Source organism: Lepus europaeus, chromosome 5, assembly GCF_033115175.1.
Source record: "Lepus europaeus isolate LE1 chromosome 5, mLepTim1.pri, whole genome shotgun sequence".
NCBI lineage: Eukaryota > Metazoa > Chordata > Mammalia > Lagomorpha > Leporidae > Lepus > Lepus europaeus.
Window position 1 is genome coordinate 85,819,100 of NC_084831.1, and position 22,226 is coordinate 85,841,325.

At 39.8% G+C, this 22,226-nt stretch overlaps 1 protein-coding gene across 2 annotated transcripts in view; it reads left to right on the forward strand.

Moving 5' to 3' along the window:
• Positions 1-19,435, forward strand: part of EPHX4 (epoxide hydrolase 4) — a 39,367-nt gene extending 19,932 nt beyond the window's left edge. The window contains exons 5-8 of one of the 2 annotated variants that reach the window (XM_062191728.1): positions 590-693; positions 4,531-4,679; positions 18,043-18,189; positions 19,043-19,435. In XM_062191728.1, the coding sequence (XP_062047712.1) occupies positions 590-693; positions 4,531-4,679; positions 18,043-18,172 (383 nt within the window). In that variant the 3' untranslated portion in view covers positions 18,173-18,189; positions 19,043-19,435. Of the gene's footprint in view, positions 1-589; positions 694-4,530; positions 4,680-13,638; positions 14,314-18,042; positions 18,190-19,042 lie in introns of those variants that run through there. The other variant, XM_062191727.1, reaches the window with a different exon arrangement.
• The last annotated feature ends 2,791 nt before the right edge of the window (positions 19,436-22,226 follow it).

The window sequence follows — 22,226 nt, forward strand, 5'->3', positions numbered from 1 at the left end:
TTTCTAAAGTGATCACTTAAATATCTGTTACTTATTTATGTGTAAGTTCCTTGTTCCTGAGGGCCTGGTCTGTCTTCTCTATTGCTAAATCCCCTGACACACAGTAGATACTCAAATATTTTTTGAATGAATAACTTTTCTAGACATATGAGTGCATTTATTTGAAACACTTCAGTGCCTTTTGAGGCCAAATGAATAAGGTATTCAAATCATATAATCTGTAAGGAAGAATCATTTTAAACAAGAAATGACATCATCATGTATTTCTAAGAAAAATATTAGGTCACTGATAATGAGTTTGAAGGAAAAACAGTGTTGTTTGGGCTTCTAGTTCCCTTCTGAGTCAAGATTTCATAAACTGGAATTTCCGTTTTATTTAAAGTGTTATAAACGTTCAAAATACTAGAAATACCTGTAACAAAATTTAATAACATGAAAATTGGTCCAAAGAGAAATGTACAGAAGTTTATTTGTTTATTTTATTCTTTTATGGGTTTTCTTTAAGGTGTAATTTTCCTAAAAAGAAGTTCTTTCAATGGTAAGTGCTTTATGTCACTTGGAAAAGACTAACACAGCATTTTAATTTCAGAATATATTTTACGACACCCTGCCCAGATGTTCAAATCCAGCTATTACTACTTCTTCCAAATACCTCGGTTCCCAGAATTTATGTTCTCAATAAATGACTTCAAGGTAAGTGAAATAAATAAAGTGTTGTTATGATTAACAAAAAAGTTTTCTGAAAACTTTAATTGATAATAATCATTGTACATATTTAGGGGATAGAAAAATATTTTTAACTAAAATCTATTTTTACAAAAAAGTAAAAATAAAAGAAAAATGTTAAAGGTTAATAAATGTTTCTAAGGACTTATTTATTTTTATAGCTTCTGTTTACATATAAGAATGCCTGCCTTGCTGTTCAATTTTTGTGTGAGCACTTGTGTCCCTATGGGAATACCTCTTTTTAGAGAACATCTCACAGGGAGATGAAGGAACAGGAATACCACATGAGAGCTGCACAGCAGCAGAGGTGGAAAAGTTCTTGGGAGGAAACTAAACCACTACACAAAGCAAGCGTGCAGGCACTGGTGTACCTGACACCAGGAGTCATACACAAGTATCTTAGAAGATTATTGAATGCTTCTTGTTATTAGACATTTGGAGAAGGTTAAAAAAGACATGATATCATTTTAAAGTTTTTAGATTTTTTTAATTTTTAATTTTTTAGAGATGTATTTATTTAGTTGAAAGGTTGAGTTACAGAGAGGGAGAGGCAGAGAGAGAGAGAGAGAGAGAGAGAGAGAGAGAGAGGTCTTCTATCTGCTGGATCACTCCCCAGATAGCCACAACAGCTGGAGCTGGGCCAATCTGAAGCCAGGATCCAGGAGCTTCTTCTGGGTCTCCCATGTGAGTGCAAGGACCCAAGGACTTGGGCCATCTTCCACTGCTTTCCCAGGCCATAGCAGAGAACTGGATCAGAAGTGGAGCAACCAGGATTCAAACCAGTGCCCATATGGGATGCTGGCACTGCAGGCAGCGGCTTCATCCACTATACCGCAGCGCTGGCCCTGACATAATATCATTTTACTTGGAAATAATTCTGCATCCACAAGTGTACTTCAAAAAGTTCATAGGAAATGGAATTAAAAGATACTTTGGTTCAAAGAGTTTTTGAAATTTGTTTATCGTTTTCTCATAATATACATTTCCCTGGAAGACCCCTCATATGTCTGACAGATGAGGAATTTGTTTGTTTACATAACCTAATGCCACTATCAAACTAACAAATACATAATAACTTAATATTTAATACAGATTCAAATTTCCTTAACTGTCTCACTGCCTTGGTATACTTCACTAGTTGGATTCAGGAACCAAATAAGGTCCACATATCGTATTTGTTGTCAAGGCTTGTAAAATCTAGAACACTTCCTTCACTCTGTTTAATGCCACTTACCTATTGAGCAGATTTGGCCATTTGTCCTGAGAGTTGGCTGATTGCTTTGTTGAGATGGTATTCCACTTCTTCCTCTGATCCTTGTTTTTACCACTTCATGGTGCTGCTGATCTAGAAGCTCAATTAGACTGAGTTTTAATTCATGGGCTAGACCTATCATCACGTTAATGTGTACAAAATGGTGATTTTCTAATTCTGTCATTCTTTCTGCTTTTATTAACTGGAATTCTACAAAGAAGAATTTTCCCACATTTACTTTGCTTATTTTGAAATACAGTTCGCATAAGAATGGCAGGATAAATGTTTCATTCTTTACTGAAGTGTTTTCAGAGTAATGAAAACATGGGTGATATTACCATGCAGTTACAATCATTATTCTTTTTGATGCTTGGATTGTCCCATATTAGGCAACCCTTCAGGTTGACTCCTTATGACATAATCCCTTAAATTAAGGGTAGCTTGCTTTCTTTATGTCCTGAGTTTATCTTTTACTTTCTGCTCCCAGTGTGGAATCAGTCATGTAGTTCCTTTTAGTAGGAATTGATATTTAGTGACTGCAGCCTGAGTGTCAAGGTGATCTTTATAATTGGGTTTTCATTGCTTCTAGATCTTTCCATTGGACAGGATTTGGACACACTTTTTTTTAGAAAGAATAAATAAATCATGCATTGTGTATTGTTCAGTTTTTTTATTACTATAACAAAATATCTGAGATAGTCTAATGTTATTAAGAAAAGTGGCTTACTTTGGCTCATGGTTCCAGAGATTCACAATCTAAGATTAGATGGATCCCAGTGGTTTAGCAGCTAGTAGTGACTTTCTTGCTGACCGAGTCCTGAGGCAGCACAAAGCATCACATGACAAGAGACAGGGAGCATGCCCGTCTATGTCTCTATCCATGTAAGGCCACCAAGATTCAATCATGAGGGTCTTACCCAAACAACCTAATTCAATCTGCTTTAAAAGGCCCTGCCTACAAATGCTGTGGCTCTCAGTAGCATTAACGTAAGACTTTGGGGAATAAATTGCATGAATTTGGGACTCACATCATACTCAAGCCATAGCAAGTTCTTATGCTTCCAAAAGAAATTTAAGGCTAGAGAGCCTTTTCTTATTTCTGTGACTTTGTATAAAGCATTTATATGGTTCCAAGTCAAAGCTTTAAAACAAAGCATATTTACAGAGGTCTTGCCTGCCTGTTTGCTCCATCCTCTGCATGAAATGACATTGATTTTCTACCCTTGCTTTTCTTTTTCTTCATTAACAACTGGAGATCACTCCATATCAGCATACAGAGTTTTTCTTTTTTTTTTAAGGAGTCTATTAATATATTAGATTCTCTGGGTCAAGCAAGTGCATGATAATTACTATAACACAATTCTCATCAATTCTCGTTAACGTGACTGGGTCAGGTCAAAACTGGGAGCCTGGAACTCCATCTGGATAGCCCACATGGGTCCAGGGGCTCAAGCACCTGGACCATCATAATGTGCCTTTCCAGGCACATTAGCAGGGAGCTGAATCAGAAGCAGAGCAGCCTGGACTCAAACTAGTGTTCACATGGGATGCCAGTCAGCACAGGCAGTGGTTTAACCCATTGTGCCACAATTCTGGCCCCAGTATCTGCATTTTCAACAAGCTTCCCAGTGATTCTGGTGCATGTGGTTTAGATCTGTACTTTGAGCAATGCTGATATAGAAGAGTGTTTTTCAAATTATCAATGGGACCTTTCAGGGAGTCATGAAATTGATTTAGTGACTTGTGAATAGAATTTTTACAAATTAAGTAGAATAGAATTGAATTAAAATAGTGTACATTATAATAAGAACTGTTTTTTTAACTTTTGTACATATATATGTATAGCATATATTTCAAATAGACATGAAACTGATATGAATTGGGTGGTGATGTAAAATGTATTCATTATCCCAAATTATGGTTAAAACAAGAAATATGAACAATTTCATGGGTTTGTAGGGGGAGAATTAGTTGTCAGTAGGCATAGCTGGAATTGGGCTGTGTAGTGTATGAACAGCCACCAGGAAGACAGAATGCTTTTCATAAGAGTGAAGTGTGCACAGGAGAGCAGAAGAGAGCAATATTAAAAGTAAAGCCAGGGGGGCCGGTGCCGTGGCTCACTTGGTTAATCTTCCACCTGCGGCACCAGCATTCCATATAGGTGCCGGGTTCTAGTCCTGGTTGCTCCTTTTCCAGTCCAGCTTTCTGCTGTGGCCTGGGAGGGCAGTGGAGGATGGCCCACGTGCTTGGGCCCTGTACCTGCATGGGAGACCAGGAGAAGCACCTGACTGCTGGCTTTGAATAGGTGTAGCTCCGGCCATTGCGGCCATTTGGGGAGTGAACCAATGGGAGGAAGACCTTTCTCTCTGTTTCTCTCTCTCTCTCTGTCTATAACTCTACCTGTCAAAAAAAAAAAAAAAAAAAAACAGTAAAGCCAGAAAAGCAGAAGTATATAATAGTGAGGTATCTAGCATGGCTGTTTAAATGCTGAGGAGGCAGATGATTACTCAGTGACTGAGAGGTTCTGATTATTCTCTTTTCGTTTCGATTAGGCTTTGAAACACCTGTTTACCAGTCACAGCACTGGCATTGGAAGAAGAGGATGTCGATTGACAACAGAAGACCTTGAGGCTTATCTTTATGTCTTTTCTCAGCCTGGAGCATTAAGTGGTCCAATTAATCATTACCGAAATATCTTCAGGTCAGTCTGATTTCTTATTAGCTAAGTAAAATACTTCAATATGACCCTAAAGAGATAATACTTTATTTTTAAGAGTAAGTTCACTACTTATCCAAAGACTGAAATAAGGCATTCTGATTTTTTTTCACAGAAAATTTTGAATGTATGGAAGAGTAACTAATGTAATAGATCCCCCATATGTCACTTGTTTTAACAATTATTCAATTCTCTCTCCCTTTAGATTATTTTGAATAGATTTCTATTTTAGTTATATATATGTATATATAAAATATTTATTTATTTGAAAGTCAGAGCTACAGAGAGAGACAGAGTCAGAAAGAGAGAGAGGGGAGAGAGAGAAAGAGAGATTTTCTGGCCGGCGCCGCGGCTCAATAGGCTAATCCTCCGCCTTGCGGCGCTGGCACACCGGGTTCTAGTCCCGGTCAGGGCACCGATCCTGTCCCGGTTGCCCCTCTTCCAGGCCAGCTCTCTGCTGTGGCCAGGGAGTGCAGTGGAGGATGGCCCAAGTGCTTGGGCCCTGCACCCCATGGGAGACCAGAGAAGCACCTGGCTCCTGCCATCGGATCAGCGCGGTGCGCAGGCCGCAGCGCGCCTACCGCAACGGCCATTGGAGGGTGAACCAACGGCAAAAAGGAAGACCTTTCTCTCTGTCTCTCTCTCTCACTGTCCACTCTGCCTGTCAAAAGAAAAAAAAAAGAGAGAGATTTTCTATCTGCTGGTCCTCTCACCAGTTGGCCACAGAGACTAGGTCTGGACCAGGCTGAAGCCAGGAGCCTGGAACTTCATCTAGGTCTCCCTCATGGGTGGCAGTGGCCCAACCAATTGGGTCATCTTTCACTGATTTACAAAGTGTATTAGCAGGGAGCTGGATCAGAAGTGGAGCAGCTGGGACTTGAACTGGCCCTCGGTGGGATGTCAGACTCACAGGCAGTGGCTTAACCCAATGTATCACAACTCTGGCCTCTATTTTAGTCATATTTTGTATGTACATTTATTCATTAAAGAAATATTTATTAAGCACTTTCTTTTTTCCAGGCTGTGTAAGTATTCAGGATACAGTAATGAGCAACACTAGATGAAGTTGAACTAGTGGGGGAAACAGACATTTAGAAAATAACCACAGTGGTGAGTGTATGAGTATCAGCTAAAAGAAAGGCTTTGAAAGAAAGAGATGAGCACTGAGGAGATGATGTCTGAACAAGGAAGTAAAGGATGATTTAGGTGTTGACTAGACAAAGCCAGAGACACTTGGCAGTTCAGAAAAAGGAAATGGCAGCTGCCAAAGCTGTGTTTGCAGACAGAGGGTTGTGGCTTCAAGTAACAGAATTAGAGCCAAAGTGGCTGGAGCACAAAATAAGAGTGAGACAAAGAGTGTGGAACGAAGACAGGTCCCCAAGGTAGGTAGCAGCTGGCCATACACAGCCAAGGAGACATTATTAAAGTTGTAAGAGTCACGAGGAGCAGGTACTGTAGTGCCGCAGGTGAGGTCACTGTCTGGGACACTGGCATCCCATATTGGAGCACCAGTTGGAGACCTAGCAGCTCTACTTCTAAATAAGCTCCCTGCTAATGTATTATGGGAAGCAGTATATGGTAGCTCAGATGTTTGGGACCCTACTGGCCATGTAGGAGACCCAGATGGTGTTCTGGCCTGTCATGGCTCTGGCTGTTATAGGTCTCTTTCTCTCTCTCTCTCTCTCTCTCTGCCTTTCAAATTGATCAAAATAAGAAAGTAAATAAACATTTTTTTTCGACAGGCAGAGTGGACAGTGAGAGAGAGAGACAGAGGGAAAGGTCTTCCTTTTCCGTTGGTTCACCCTCCAATGGCCGCTGCGGCTGGCACACCGTGCTGATCTGAAGCTAGGAGCCAGGTGCTTCTCCTGGTCTCCCATGCGGGTGCAGGGCCCAAGGACTTGGGCCATCCTCCACTGCCTTCCCGGGCCACAGCAGAGAGCTGGCCTGGAAGAGGGGCAACCAGGACAGAATACGGCGCCCTGATTGGGACTAGCACCCGGTGTGCAGGTGACACAGGCAGAGGATTAGCCCTATTGAGCCGCGGCGCCGGCCTAAACATTTTTTTTTTAAAAAGAGCCATGAATTGGAAACTAATGAATGAGAGGTTCAAGCAGAAAAGCAGAAGAGATCCAAATGTCTTTAAATAAGTTGATTCAAGCCATGGTGTACAGAATATTTTGAAAGACATTCAGAGTGATTGTGGGGAAGCTACAGCAGTATGGGCTACAGAAGATGATAGCTTGAATGAGCCTGAAAACAGAGTTGGAGAGAGTGGGTAGATTTAAGAGGTAAAATCTACAGGGCTTGGCAATGAGTTAGATGTGATGGGAAGACAAGAGATGGCAAATATAGGACGGGGTGGGCATTTGGCCCAATAGTTAAAATGCCACTTGGTATACCCACATCCCAAATGAGAGTGCATGGATTTGAGTCCCAGTTCTGCTTCCAATGCCAGCTTCCCAGTTCTGCTTCCAATGCCAGCTTCCTGTTAATGCACCTTCCTGGGAGGCAGCAGATGATGGTTCAAGAACTTGAGTCCCTGCCACCCATGTATGGGACCCAGATTAAGTTCTGGGCTCCTGGCTTTGGCATGACCCAGCCCCATCTGTTGTAGGCCTTTGTATGGGAAACCAGTGAATGAAAGATCTTTCTCTGTCTCTGTCTCTCTCCCTTTCTGCCTTTTAAATAAACTGAAAATAATTTTTAAAAAGATTTTAAAGTATAATGACACAAAATGATTGAAAGTAAGAGGATGGGAAAAAGTTTTAGCAGATGTTGGCTTAAATAAAACAAAATCTCTCAAATTCTTTGAATATGGAATCCAAGTGGAGTCATGACATCATTAAATCATATCAGTAAGGGGAGAAGAAATAAATCCAAACTTTTACTGATTAATAACAGCAGAAACAAACTCGCAAATGCCATGCCCCCCCCCCCCCACAGGTATTTCTACAAGTTCGTGGGAAATGCAATTAAAAGATACTTATGTTGGCCGGCGCCGCGGTTCACTAGGCTAATCCTCCACCTTGCGGCGCCGGCACACCGGGTTCTAGTCCCGGTCGGGGTACCGATCCTGTCCCGGTTGCCCCTCTTCCAGGCCAGCTCTCTGCTGTGGCCCGGGAGTGCAGTGGAGGATGGCCCAAGTCCTTGGGCCCTGCACCCCATGGGAGACCAGGAGAGGCGCCTGGCTCCTGCCATCGGATCAGCGCGGTGCGCCGGCCGCAGCGCGCTACCGCGGCGGCCATTGGAGGGTGAACCAACGGCAAAAGGAAGACCTTTCTCTCTGTCTCTCTTTCTCACTGTCCACTCTGCCTGTCAAAAAAAATAAATTAATTAATTAAATTAAATTAAATTAAATTTCTAAAAAAAAAAAAGATACTTATGTTAGTGCAAAAACTGAAATCCATGTACAGTTTTTCATAATAAGTACTTTCCATGGACTTTTTGAAGACCCCTTGTGTGTTTGTAGGGGGGCATATAGGGCTGTTAATTTAAATGCAGGTAACAATTTATCAAACAAGACAAATGACTGCAGAAACTGTACATTATATTTTATAGGATATAACAATAATGACTGAAGTCCGTGTTTTCTTGTTTGTTGTTTGATGTTTACAAATAACATTTGCAAAAAGAATGATATATTTTTAGACAAGTCTCCATTTTGGACAGGAGACTAGAATGATAATTTTTAAAATGTTCCATTTTATTCCTTTATCAGTGCTATCTTTGAGATGCAGAGGAGTATGCTTTCAGTAGCTATGGAGAAAGAGGGAAAATACTCTCATCTTTCTGAGATTCATTAGGAGTTTCATTCCCAGGAGTAAGCATTTAGAGTGAGCATGTTAATGAGCAGAGGTAGGGTTGGGGGAGGAGAGAGAGAGAGAAAAGCAGGTCTGTGAATGTCAGCACTCAAGTTTATAAAGGCAAAAGACAGAGCTCTAACTGCATTGTTATAGGTTAAATCTAGTTGGCTGAAGGTCCCTTCAGACCTTCTGAAAGCTCAACTGACCCCTATGAGCAGTTCATTATGTAGGGTAAGCAAAGCACACAATTAAAAACAGGATTATTATATATATATATATGTATGCATGTATATATATATATAATAGCACTATAAATATGGTGAAGTTCTTGTGCTCAGGCATGAAAATAGTCCTCATTTGTCATCCCAGCCTACCTAGCACCACAGCCTCCTCTAAGAACTCTCCAGAATTTGAAACTGAGGAACCAGAGTGAACTGGGAATCACATTGGCTATTGAATCTACACTGTAAAAATAAACTTCTAACTAAGCATCAAATAATAAAGGAAAAACATATTTATAAGGAAAAATGGCCAAAATCCATAATGACTTTGGGAAAATTTAATGTACCTCTCTCAGAAGCTGATCAATAAAACAGAAAAAAAAAAAAAAAGGATTAGGATATAGAAGATTTGAACAACCCTATTAATATATTTTCTGTCTTGAAAAATTCTAAAACCCTCTATCCAGCAATTATAAAACACATGTTATTTTCAAGGCTGGCATTATGGCATAGCAGGTAAATTCACCACCTGTCATGCCAGCATCCCATATGGGCTCTGGTTTGAGTCCCAGCTGCTCCATTTCTAATCCAGCTCCCTGCGAATGTGCCTGGGAAAGCAGTGGAAGATGACCCACTTGCTTGGGCCCCTGCACCCATGTGGGAGATCTGGAAGAAGCTCCTGGCTTCTGTCTGGCCCATCCTTGGCTGTTGCAACCATTTGGAAAATGAACCAGTAGATGGAAGCCCTTTTTCTCTGTCTCTCCCTCTCTATATACATAATCTGTCTTTCAAATAAATAAATCTTTTTAAAAATATACATTATTTTCAAGGGTATAAGAAATATTTACAAAGATTGTTTATAAATTGGACTACACAGCAAGTCCTAACCAATACCAAAGAATCAGTATCATACAGATTATGTCTGTGAACACAAAGAAATTAGAAATTAATAAAAACAAAGTTTTGATGCCAGCGCCGCAGCTCACTTGGCTAATCTTCCGTCTGCGGCGCCTGCACCCCAGGTTCTAGTCCTGGTTGGGGTGCCGGATTTTGTCCCAGTTGCTCCTCTTTCAGTCCAGCTCTCTGCTGTGGCCCAGGAAGGCAGTGGAGGATGGCCCAAGTACTTGGGCCCTGCACCTGCATGGGAGACCAGGGGGAAGCACCTGGCTCCTAGCTTCCAGTCAGCGCAGCGCACCGGCCACAGCATGCGGCCGTAGCGGCCATTTAGGGGGGTGAACCAACAGAAAAGGAAGACCTTTCTATCTCTCTCTCTCACTGTCTAACTCTGCCTGTCCAAAAAAAAAAAAAAAAAGTTTTGGTAAATTCCACATATTCAGAAATTTGAAAAAAACATTACTAAATAACTCATGGATCAAAAAATCATAACAGAAATTAGTAGAAACCTAGAGAAATGATAATATCAAAGCATGTGGAATGCAATTAAAACAATACTTAGGAAGAAATATATATCTTTACATGCTAATGTTAGAAAAGAAGATTGAAAATTAATAAGCAAAATTCCAATTCAAGAAGTTAGAAAAAGAACATGTAAACAAAAATAAATTAGGAGGAAAATAATTTAAATTAAATGAAAAGCAATAATACAACAAAAAATAAAGACACATTGGAGAGAATTGGCAAAAGCATATTCTCTGAAAAGACTATCAAGATAGATAAACTTTAGGGAAGATTGGTCAAGAAAAAAGCAGAAGGCACAAATAAACAGTATTAGACATCAGAAAACATAAAATAAACATACACAAATATAATAAACATTAAAATATAAAATCTTAGGTTAACAAATCTAAGAACATTGACAAAATGATAGTTTTGAAGGAAAAAACTTACCTAAAATTAACTCTTGAAGAACTACACAGCTGAATAGATTTATAGTCATTAAAGAAATTGGGAAGTTAATTTAAAGCATATATGCAAAAAAACACAGGCATACACAAATGCACACCTGTATGTAGAGACTTAGATGGTTTTACAGGTAAGTTTTTCCATGGAAAAATCCCACTGTTAATAGGCTCTTTCAGGTATTATAAAAAGAAGATATGCTTTGTTTCTCTGTCTCCTTGCCTCATATGTATGAGATTATATATATATAACCCATTAATTTAATTTACCACAGTAACAGACTAAAGAGAAAAAGAGAATCATCTCAATTTTTTAACAAGCACGTAATAAAAATTTGACACACTCTCACGAAAGACCTCTTAGTAATCTAGAAATGGAAGATATAGAAGTGGACCAGAAATAAGTTAGACCCCAAAATGGCCGAGGTCATTTTGAAGACAGAATAGGTAGGTGTCTATCTCTATTAGATATCAAGACTTATAATGAGGCTATAAAATAAATAAAATATGGTATTCACTTTATAATGGACACATTGACTAATGAAATAGAGAAGAAAGCCCAAAAATAGAATCACATATATGGGAACTTGCTATGACAGACATAGCATTTTTTTTTTAAAGATTTATTTACCTATTTGAAAGGCAGAGTTAGAGAGAGGCAGAGGCACAGAGAGAGAGAAAGAGAGAGCCTTCATGTGGATGGTAAGAAACCAGTTCCTGCCTTATCGTGACTCCTAGAGCAGTGGTCTTTAAATTCTAGTGTGTGGTGGACTGACCTGGAGGGCTTATTAAAATGCAAACTGGGCCCCATTTCCAGAGTTTCCAATTCAGTAGATTTGGTAGAGGAGCCAACCACCAGCATTTCTAACAAGTGTCAGGTGATGATGATGCTGTTGGTCATGAGGCCACACTTTAAGAACCACTGCTTTAGGGCGAGGTGAAGAAAAGAAATGGGTAAGGTAAGGAGAAAGATGCAGTTATAAAAAAAAATTTTTTAAAAAAGATGCAGTTATATCTGCAGTGCTGTATTTCTTAAGCTGAGAGATGGGTGTGTAGGTGTTATGATTTTTTATGTTACTTTTTAATTAAAGTAATGAAATATTTTCTTATAAAAATGTAATGTTGAAGTGTGTAACAGTCTGTAAATTGCTGCCTAAATACTTGTAAATCAGTTGATAACTCAAGACTTTGGAGGAATAACGTTAAATTGCCACTAAAAATTTGAAATCAGCATGTTAAAAGCATTTTGATAGGCTAAACAATTAACGATATGAAGCAACAATCACTACTACTTGCTTCAGTTTTTTAGGTTTTCCAAATTGTTCTTATACTAAGATTGCTCATTTAGTCAGAAATATTTTATCTAGTATTTCCCAATAAGTTATTTATCCTGACAACCCATTCTCTTAAGATATGTGATGTTTTACCTTATTTTAGATATAATTTATATTTCACATGAAATTTAGCGGTTTGTGGCCTCAGGACCAGAGAATATGTTTGTCTTTTACTTTTCTGGGAACTTCTCCGTATTATCCCCAGTTTGATCTGATGAACAATTTGCATTTCTCTTTGTCTAATTTTAAAATTCCCCTTACCTTGCTAATTCAGTTATCATTTGCACAGATATTGCTACAATGTACAGATAATGTTTTAGGTTTGGACATTTTATGTGCTCTAGAATGTATATTTTTTCTGTCAGTTTATGTGTTAATAAGGAACTTAATTTTAGCTGCCTTTTAACAACCAAATGATGGCCATTTATATGGGCATCAAATGTTAAGTCCTTGATTTACATATGTGATATCCTGTATATTCCTGCAGCATTCTATCAACTCAAGTAGCCACAAGTCTGATTTTTTGATTAACAAGCAAAAATGTGACTCAGTGCTGGACAGCTTCTAATTAGATGTTCATTCTCATTCTTAGTCAAAAGGAGTCTAATTAACACCAGTCACCTTTCTAAAAAGCAGTGTAACAGAAGGTGTCAAAAGCTTTAAAAATATTTGAACCCGTTAGCTCGGGAATTCCACTTACAGGGCTCTTGCCCAAGGAAATTTTTTGAAACGCCAACATAGATTTGGACACCAAATGCTCAACATAGCATCAGTTAAAACAAGGAAAATACCACAGCAGCTAAATATTCAGTTATAAAGGGATAATCTAGTCATTTATGGGTTGTAATACCATAAGATAATACCTTATATAATTTACAATTTTTAATGTTCAGAAATGAGAAAGTCCTTAAGATAAAATTAAATATTAAATTTACATTCATACACTCTGTGTAGATTGAATATATTTATTACATTGTCTTTCCAGTATGGTCTCAACTGTAATCATAGAAATGAACAAAAGATTATTTTTTGATGTAGGAATTACTCATGATTTTATTTTTATTCTTTCTACTTTTCTGTGTTTAAGAAACTATACAAAAAATGAACTTTCTTGTAAATATAATATCACATAATATTAAAGCTTAGTCCAAATACATTTGCTAATTTTTCAGCTCCAATTTTCACATAAAATACATCAGATTATCTAAGAATAGCTTAAAATGTAAGTAAACACTAACACAATTTAAAGCTATCCCTCATCACACTATTCAGAAATTCTCGTATCCTTTAAAGCATATTATTCCTCATAGTGATGAATTTCATATTTAATTTATAGCCTTCCTTATAAATTTTGCTAGCCTCATCCAATTTAAAATTTTATTGGACCCTTTCTTGAATGGCCTTTTAAATTTTTCATTGTATAGGCTGATTGCCTAATGCAGTGTTTCTCAACCATTTTTTTCATTATCACCTCCCCAGGGAGCACTTCTAAGACATTTTTTCCCTAATCGCCCCACCTCACCTCATGAAAGTTTAATGTATGCTTTTGTACAGTATGTATGTCTATGCTCTATGTATAAAAAGTATGACTTTTTCACTCTCCCAAGAAGAAATTTTCACCCTTTTGCAGGTGATATTACCCCCTTAGGGAATGCATGGCCTGCTAAAACATTATGTTATTCTAACTTTGGTCGTGAATTCCAAGCCTGCGTGTTTTGTTTTTGTAGCTGCCTGCCCCTTAAACATCACATGGTGACCACTCCAACACTACTACTGTGGGGCGAGAAAGACGCATTTATGGACGTTGAAATGGCCGAAGTCACGAAGATCTATGTTAAAAACTATTTCAGGCTAACCATTTTGTCAGAAGCCAGTCACTGGCTCCAGCAAGACCAACCTGACATAGTGAACAAATTGATATGGACATTTCTGAAAGAAGAAACAAGAAAAAAAGATTGATTGTTATTTATCTTCTATGAGGGGTCTGTAATGAAGTCTCTAAATAATTTTTAAAAATTTATTCACCAACTTATTTATGTTTTATTAGGGAAAACTGTTTTAATATTCTTTATCATGAATAAATGAGAAAATCCAAGAATGTGTAAACATGTAATATATGTTGATTTTCATCTGTTGTATTTTGCACAGAAAAGTGTCTGCCTTAAAATGTATATACTTGTACAAAAAGAAAGTTGGGGAAAGTGGCTCAGTTTGGGTTTCTTGCTGTCTTTACCCTGTTAACTTATGGTGCCTTTTACAAGTGTATGTCAAAGATGAGCTGTGCCATTTGAAGAGGCAAATCTGCAATGGTATAACTCTTCATTTTATTGTTTAAAAATTCTTTTTACCATTTTTTAACCATTAAAAAAGTCTACTGTCAAATATCTGAGATTTATAGTATATCTTAGTTTGAAGGTTAATGTTATTGGTGAATATGCATTTTTAAAATGGTACATAAATACTTTTTTTAAAAAAGTTTTATTTATTTATTTGAAAGTCAGAGTTACAGAGAGAGGAGAGAAAGAGAAAGAGAGAGAGAGAGGTTTTCCATCCACTGGTTCACTCCCCAGATGGTCACAAAGACCAAGGCTGGGTCAGACAGAAACCACGAGACAGGAGCTTCATCTGCGTCTCCCACATGGGTATAGGGCCCAAACACTTGAGCCATTTCCAGCTGCTTTTCCCAGACCATTAGCAGGTACCTGGATCAGAAGTGGCACAGCCAGGATACAAACTGGTGCCCATATGGGATGCTGGCATCACAAGCAGCGGCTTTACCAATATGTTACAGTGCTGGCCCCATAAACACTATTTATACTGAAAAATTAACTTTTTTTAAATTGACATCCCTCCAGTGTCTCCAAAGTACTGTACTTATATTCAGCAAGACTGCAAGAGAAAATATTTTCAGTATATATATACACACACACACACACACACATATATATATATATATATCTGGAACAGATTTTTGTAATAATTATCACAGTAGTAACAAAAAAATTGACAGCCAAGAGATGATCTAGAGATTCCTATATGTATGTCATGTGTAAGTATGTTTGTATTGGTTGAAAACTGCAGAGTATGGAAGCGGATTCATTAAATTACTTGCCTTAATTCTCCAGCTGAATTGGTCAGAGATTTCAGATAAGGATCAAAATGCCTTTTTGTCTCATTTGCACAACAAGAATTGAAATACTGTATTTCCTGTGTGCACTGGAACCTGTGCTCTCTGTGGCAGCGATTTTTAATTGTATTGTTAAATGGTAAATACCCAAAGTCTAAAATAAGGGCCTGATATATCGTAAGCATTCAAGTATTTGCTTAACTAATAAATACAGGAGCCTCCTCCTTATCCACAAAGGATGCATTCTTAAGGATGCATTCTTTTTTTTTTTTTTTTTTTTTTTTTTGACAGGCAGAGTTAGACAGTGAGAGAGAGAGACAGAGAGAAAGGTCTTCCTTTTTGCCGTTGGTTCACCCTCCAATGGCCGCTGCGGCCGGCACATCATGCTGATCCGAAGCCAGGAGCCAGGTGCTTCTCCTGGTCTCCCATGCGGGTGCAGGGCCCAAGGACTTGGGCCATCCTCCACTGCCTTCCCGGCCATAGCAGAGAGCTGGCTTGGAAGAGGGGCAACCGGGATAGAATCCGGTGCCCCAACCGGGACTAGAAAGTGGTGTGCTGGCGCCGCAAGGCGGAGGATTAGCCTGTTAAGCCACGGCGCCGGCCCAAAGGATGCATTCTAAAACCCTAGTGGATGCTGGAAACCCACAGATGGTAAAAAACCTTACACAGCAATATCTTTTTCCATGTTAACTAAGCACTATGGCTAGAACTTTTGCAGTTTGAGGTGTAATAGCAAAACTAACATGGATTTCTTTTTTGTTCTTCCCAATTTCACAGATAAAAGATTTGTTTTTACTGTAGATCTTAACTACCTCAGCATACAATTTTCTTTTTATTGTCAAGAACTTCTGCTTTTCACTTAAAGGGAGCACTTTGAGGCTTCTCTTTTGGTGTAGCCAAACTGCAGATCACTACTCTTGTGGTTTGGCCATTATTAAGTAAAATAAAGATTCCTTGAACACTAGCACTTTGATACAGCAACAGTTGATCTGATAATTGAGATGGCTAATGAGCAGTTAGTGTACACAGACTAAATAGCTGGACAAACGGATGACTCATATCCCAGGAAGGAACTAGATGGTGTGATATTTCATCACACTACTCAGAATGACTTGCAATTTAAAATGTATGAATTGTTTGTTTCTGAAAATTTAATATTTTCAAAACTGTTATTGACCACCACAGGCAACTGAAAGTAAAACCACAGTCAAGGAGAGCCTACTGGAATATATGAGACCCACTGCTGGGCATTGTGGGGGAACATAAAAGGAAGGTAGCATAGTGACATAAAGTTTCCCTAAAAAAAGCACGCACAGATTGCAGTTAAGCAAGGGTTTAAGAGTAAAAGTGAACACAAGGAAGAGTGGGAAATGAGTTACTTCATAGAGAACAATGCCAACTCAAGGGATTACCATTTGGTATTCTCTTGGTTGCTTTCCTTTGACATGGAGACAATTAGTAACGTTGCTGAATCATGGCACCTTAGAGATACACTGTGTTCCAAAATAAGCCCAATGATGGTGAAAGGGACATTTCCTTCAGGAACACAGTTCTAACAGTGACGGAAGAAAATGGACTGTCTCTAAGAAGTTTCATAATTGTATCATAGCAACTCATATTTATAATAAAAGCCCAATTCTCCATATACCTTATCCTGCGCCTCATAACAATATTGGAAGGTATGGAGTGTCACCAATTTATAGATGTGAAAATGAAATTTAACACAGAGCTTTGCCAATGCCTACACTTCAAAACACTGGAGCCAGGACCTGACCTACATCCATCCGGGGGTGAAGCCAGTGCACTTTCCACTTAGACACATTCTGTAGTAGTAACTCAGTGTACTTCAAGAAAAGAAGCATCTACTGCAACCTATGATTTGATTTTTAATTTTGGAAAAAGAATTCAAATTAGCAATTAGCAAACCCAAGAATACATAGCATCATCAGAGTTGCAAATGCTAAAAGGCATAGAAGAAAGCCTTGTTCATATCAACTTTGTACTTTCTTGTTGATCACTTCCTAAGCCAGCAGCAAAGGCCAGAATAGGACTAGTTGATTGTGTGTGTTAATAAAGTAATCTTGACTTATTTTAATGAAGATTTGTTACAGACAAAAGTGAAAGTAAGATTTATAGTTGTTACTTTGGTGAATTTGGAATGCTGGCTGGCTCCTGTGGGCTAATATCAAGAATCAATTGAATGTGCCATGGCCAATTCTGGCCTATGATAATGAACGTACTCTAAACTTTCAGTGGATGTCTGAAACTGCCTGTAACAGATGTAAAGGCTCAAGGATGCCATCAGTTAAACCTCTTAGGATAAAGAAATATTACTGTGTCTGTAGAAATCAATTTGTAGGGAGAGTAAATGAATTTGACCTACCAGCTGCCAAAGCAGTTCCCAGTAAGTAAACTTTACTGGCAATGGCATTTACATTAATAAGTTGCAATTAACAGTCATCTATCCAAATTAATATGTTTCTAGTAGGTATGTAATATGTGCATGATATGAACATAAGAAATTATATGAAAATAATTTCTTAAGCATTTATGTTAAAAGCAAGAGGTTTGCAAAAAATGAAAAAAAGTTGTTTTGTTAATGTGCTTCTAACTCTCCTGTTAAATCATTTAACATCTTTGATTTTTCTGGTTTTAAAGTAATACATCATTTCCTATTAACCCACAATTGCCTGTAAGAGTTCTAATTCTTTGCAAATAGAAAGAGCACTTGGAGGGATGGGATAAGGGGTACACATGGGTGGGGAGGGCCACCCCTACCCCATGCAGGCTGTCCACATCCTGAGTCTACAGATGAGCTGGCTTCATGGCGACTGAGCTGTGGGAGTCCTGGGTGGCCCAGGAGCTGAGCAGTCCCCAGAGGCCTGCACCCCTTCATGCAGTAGATGCACATCAGTGCGTGGCACTGGGCCTGCATCGTCCTCCTGAGGGTCGTGCTGGTGCCAGGCGGATGTCGTGCGTCACCTTCTTCCTCATCTCCCTCTAGCCCGTGGCGAGGCTTTCCACCATTGGCCATCCCACTCACCCCGCCGAGCCATCCAGGAGCTGGAGGAGAAAGCCGAGGAAGCCAGTCCTCAAATTCTTGTTGCAGGCAATGTTCTTCTCTGGGTTTGTGAAGATGAAAGGGAAGAGGGTGAGTGGGAGGCAGGGTGTGTGTGTGTGTGTGTGTGTATAGCTGTGATTTGTGAATCCTGTTTCTTTATTAATGAATTAATTATTAGAAATACAGAGAGAGAGACTTCCATCTACCTGAGAGCACTGCTTCCCGTTTTCTTTGAAGCAACCACCCCTGAGGTGGTGAGATTATCCTCGGTACTCTCCACCAGACAAAATGCCAAGATCCCACTGACTGGGAAATGGTAAATTCCTGTCCCTGTTAAGAACACCTGGAATGAAATCCCAAAGCACAGGATCTCTCATTGGAAGTGGCCACAGATCCTGGTTTTTCCGGAAGGAGTGTACACCAATCTCTCCTGTCTGGTCACTCCTAAACTTTGGGCCTCCTGTCCCGGCATTCCTGTCCCAACATTCCTGTGCAGCCCGCGTGGCTGCACGGTGGACCCAGTGACCTGGACTTGGCAGGGGTTTACAGGCTTCCAAGCCTGTATGATGACTGAGTCAACTATTCACCAGGATGCAAGTTGAGTGTATGCTTATTTATATCCTAAATGAAGGAAAAAAGACAACCCCCTTCTTTTTGCCAGCACAGTGCATTACCATGGCAAGCGTTCTGGGGCTACCTGTGACGGAACACACTTAGGAAGACTGCACACTGGTTGCTGCCCGTGACTTTCAGCTATCTATAGAATTTCCCAGAATTAGCCAGAAATTGAAATCAAATTGGGATGATATGCATCAGCATTGGGATGAACATGCCACAACTGCAGTTGCCTCTAAAGGGGGGAAGCTGGGAATTGAAAATTTGCAGATTATTTAAAACCCCCTGTCTCAGAGCCCTTACAACACCTTTTTGCCCTTTTTGGCAGGAATAATGATGGCTGCATAGACTTCAGAGGGAATGTGATGACTCCGACTGTCCTGTGCAATCCCGCCAGCACGAAAAGATTCTGCAAATGCCATTTAAACTTTGTCATCTTGGTGAAGGTGGTTTCATAATGGAACAGCAATTCCCTGCTATTCCGCAGGCAGCTTTTGGAGTGCCAGATCTTGCCGTTTGCAGACTCTTTCAGGAAAGAGCTGGACGGAATTCACACGTTTCGTTCAAGAGGTTTAGGAAATTCTCCCTGAAGCATCCAGCCTGCGCCAAGATATTTAATTCATACCTAGACCTCTAGGCATCCTCTATATATTCATTACCACAAGCAGTATAGTTTTAGCCACTGTATTCAAATGTTCAAGTCAGCCTTGAAAACATTGGAAGTACCTTCTTGTTAGAAACTATTACTGAAATAAAAATTATATTTTGAGGGAAAAATAGTTTTTACTATCAGTGACATGAGCATTTAATTATATTTTAAATATCCCTGAAGAATATGCTGAATGGATATTCTGGTACCTATTTTTCTTCTTAAAATAATATTTCTATCAATATGTCCTAAATATGGAAGAACAAATGATCTAATCATAAATCTTATTCTTTCAGCACAAATTCTTTATTTTGTTTAGTGCTAAAGTAAGGCCAGAGAAACATTATGGCCTATTACATTTCCCTCACTTTTGCACAAGAAATATCTCATCAACAGTTCCATTGAAAGGGGGCCAGCACTGTGGCCCAGTAGGTTAATCCCCCGCCTGTGGCACCGGCATCCCATGTGGACGCCAGTTCTTGTCTTGGCTGCTTCACTTCTGATCCAGCTCTCTGCTATGGCCTGGGAAAGCAGTGGAGGATGGCCCAAGTCCTTGGCCCCTGCACTCAGGTGGGATACCCAGAAGAAACTCCTGACTCTTGACTTCGGATCAGCCCAGCTCCAATCATTGCAGCCATTTGGGGCATGAACCAGAGGATAGAAAACCCCTTTCTGTCTCTCCTTCTCTCTTTCTGTAACTCTACCTCTCAAATAAATAATAAAAAAACTTAAAAAAAAAAACAAAAAAAAAGAGTTCCATTGAAATAAAAAAATTCACTAAATTACCATTTTCATTTCCTCCACAATAGAATCTAATAGGTAAATGCCTCTTTATTCCTTCACAAACTATCCTAAATTTTCTATTTTTAAAAGATTTATTTTTTAAAAAAATTTATTTGAAGGAGTTACAAAGAGAGAGGAGACACAGAGTGGGAGAGCGAGATCTTCCAGCCACTGGTTCACTCCCTAAACGGCCACAGTGTCCAGGGCTGTGCCAGGCTGAAACCAGGAGTCAGGAGCTTTTTTCAGCTCTCCCACATGGATGCAGGGTCCCAAGCACTTGGGTCATCTTCTGCTGCTTTCCCAGGTGCTTTAGTAAGGAGCTGGATTGGAAGTGGAGCAGCCAAGACTCAAACCAGCACACCTAGGATGCCAGCGTGGCAGATGGTAGCTTAACCCATAAAAAAAGTAAAATGTCCCAGTAAAATGCTGTATTGGGAACACAATGAAACAGTTATATGTGGTATGATTGCCTCCTCCTCTTTTTAAGTATTGAAGTAGTTATTTAGAATAAGAAAATAGAATATCAGGGGCTGGCGCCGTGGCGCAGTAGGTTAATCCTCTGCCTGCGGCGTCGGCATCCCGTATGGGTGCCAGTTCTAGTCCTGGCTGCTCCTCTTCCAACCCAGCTCTCTGCTGTGGTCTAGGAAGGCAGTAGAAGATGGCTCGAGTCCTTGGACCCCTGCACCTACATGGGAAACCCAGAAGAACCCCCTGGCTCCTGGCTCTGGATAGGCACAGCTCCAACCATTGTGGCCATTTGGGGAGTGAACCAACAGAGGAAGACCTCTCTCGCTGTCTCTCCCTCTCACTTTCTGTAACTCTACCTCTCAAATAAATAAATAATAAAATCTTAAAAAAAAAAAGAAAATAGCATATAATCACAATTTTTGGGAAGTTGACTAACATTATGAACAGACTATTAACAAAGACTCTGACACTTTTATTTTGCATAATTTTCATTGAAACACACAAAAATATGTTTATTACTGCATAGTCTTCATTGCTGAGAATATTCCTTTCATTTTTTGAGCAGGCACCAATAAGAACTGAAGCCTCTACTTACTCACATACTTCCAATAGCACTTGTTATAAAATATCTCATATAGTGACGAAACTTTGGGTCCCACCCCTGCATGTTGTTACTGACTCTAGGTTCTTTGGCTCCCTCACAAGCAGAAATTGACAAGAGGCCACTGTGCAACCCAGACAAGAAGTTTAGGGGCCTATGCTCAAACACAAGGAAGATAGTATATTGGAAACAGTTCCCACCAACTGGCTGAAGAAGGGGAGCTGGGGAGGGGTTTTTATTGGGTGGAGAGGGAGGCAGTTTCCTACCACACGTGGAACTTTGATCTGCAACCTGCTGAATTCTGGCTCAACCCCCAAGGCACACAGCATTTGGTTTGCCCCTGGCTTGATGTTCTGCACAGGCACAGTTCCTTTTGCACACAACACACTCAAAATGGCAGACTGTGTTACTGCCCTCTAGCAGGGTGGTTATATACGGGTCACACTGGTGTATTTTAGGTATGCATACAGGTGGGGGTTGGGGCGTTCCCAACAGGCCGTAGGGAGTCTTTTGCCCTTAGCCTAGATGCTCCTTGATTAAGTGACCCAGAGAGAGAGGTCTTTCATCTGCTGGTTTACTCCTCATTGGCAGAGGCTGGTCTAGGCCAAAGCCAGGAGTCTTGAACTCCATCTGGAACTCACACATGGTTGGGAGGAAGCATCTTTCACTGCCTTCTCAGGAGCATTAGCAGGGAGTTGGATCAGAAGTGGAATAACTAGGGGACTCCACCCAGCACTCTGATACGGGATGCTGGACATTACAAGCAGCAGCTTACTCCCCTCTGCCAGGACACTGGCCCCTGCGTGTCCTATTTCTATCCTGCCTCCTTGCCACCATGTAGGATGAATCAGCAAAGTATTCGTGGGAAGCATTCCTACATCAGGACGGGACGCAACAACTTACATGGATGTAGAAGTGAGTGCGAACCAATACACATAGCTCACTAACCCAAACTACTATATCCCCTTACTTAGTTTCCTTGTGGATGAATTCCCAAAATGCCTGAAATGA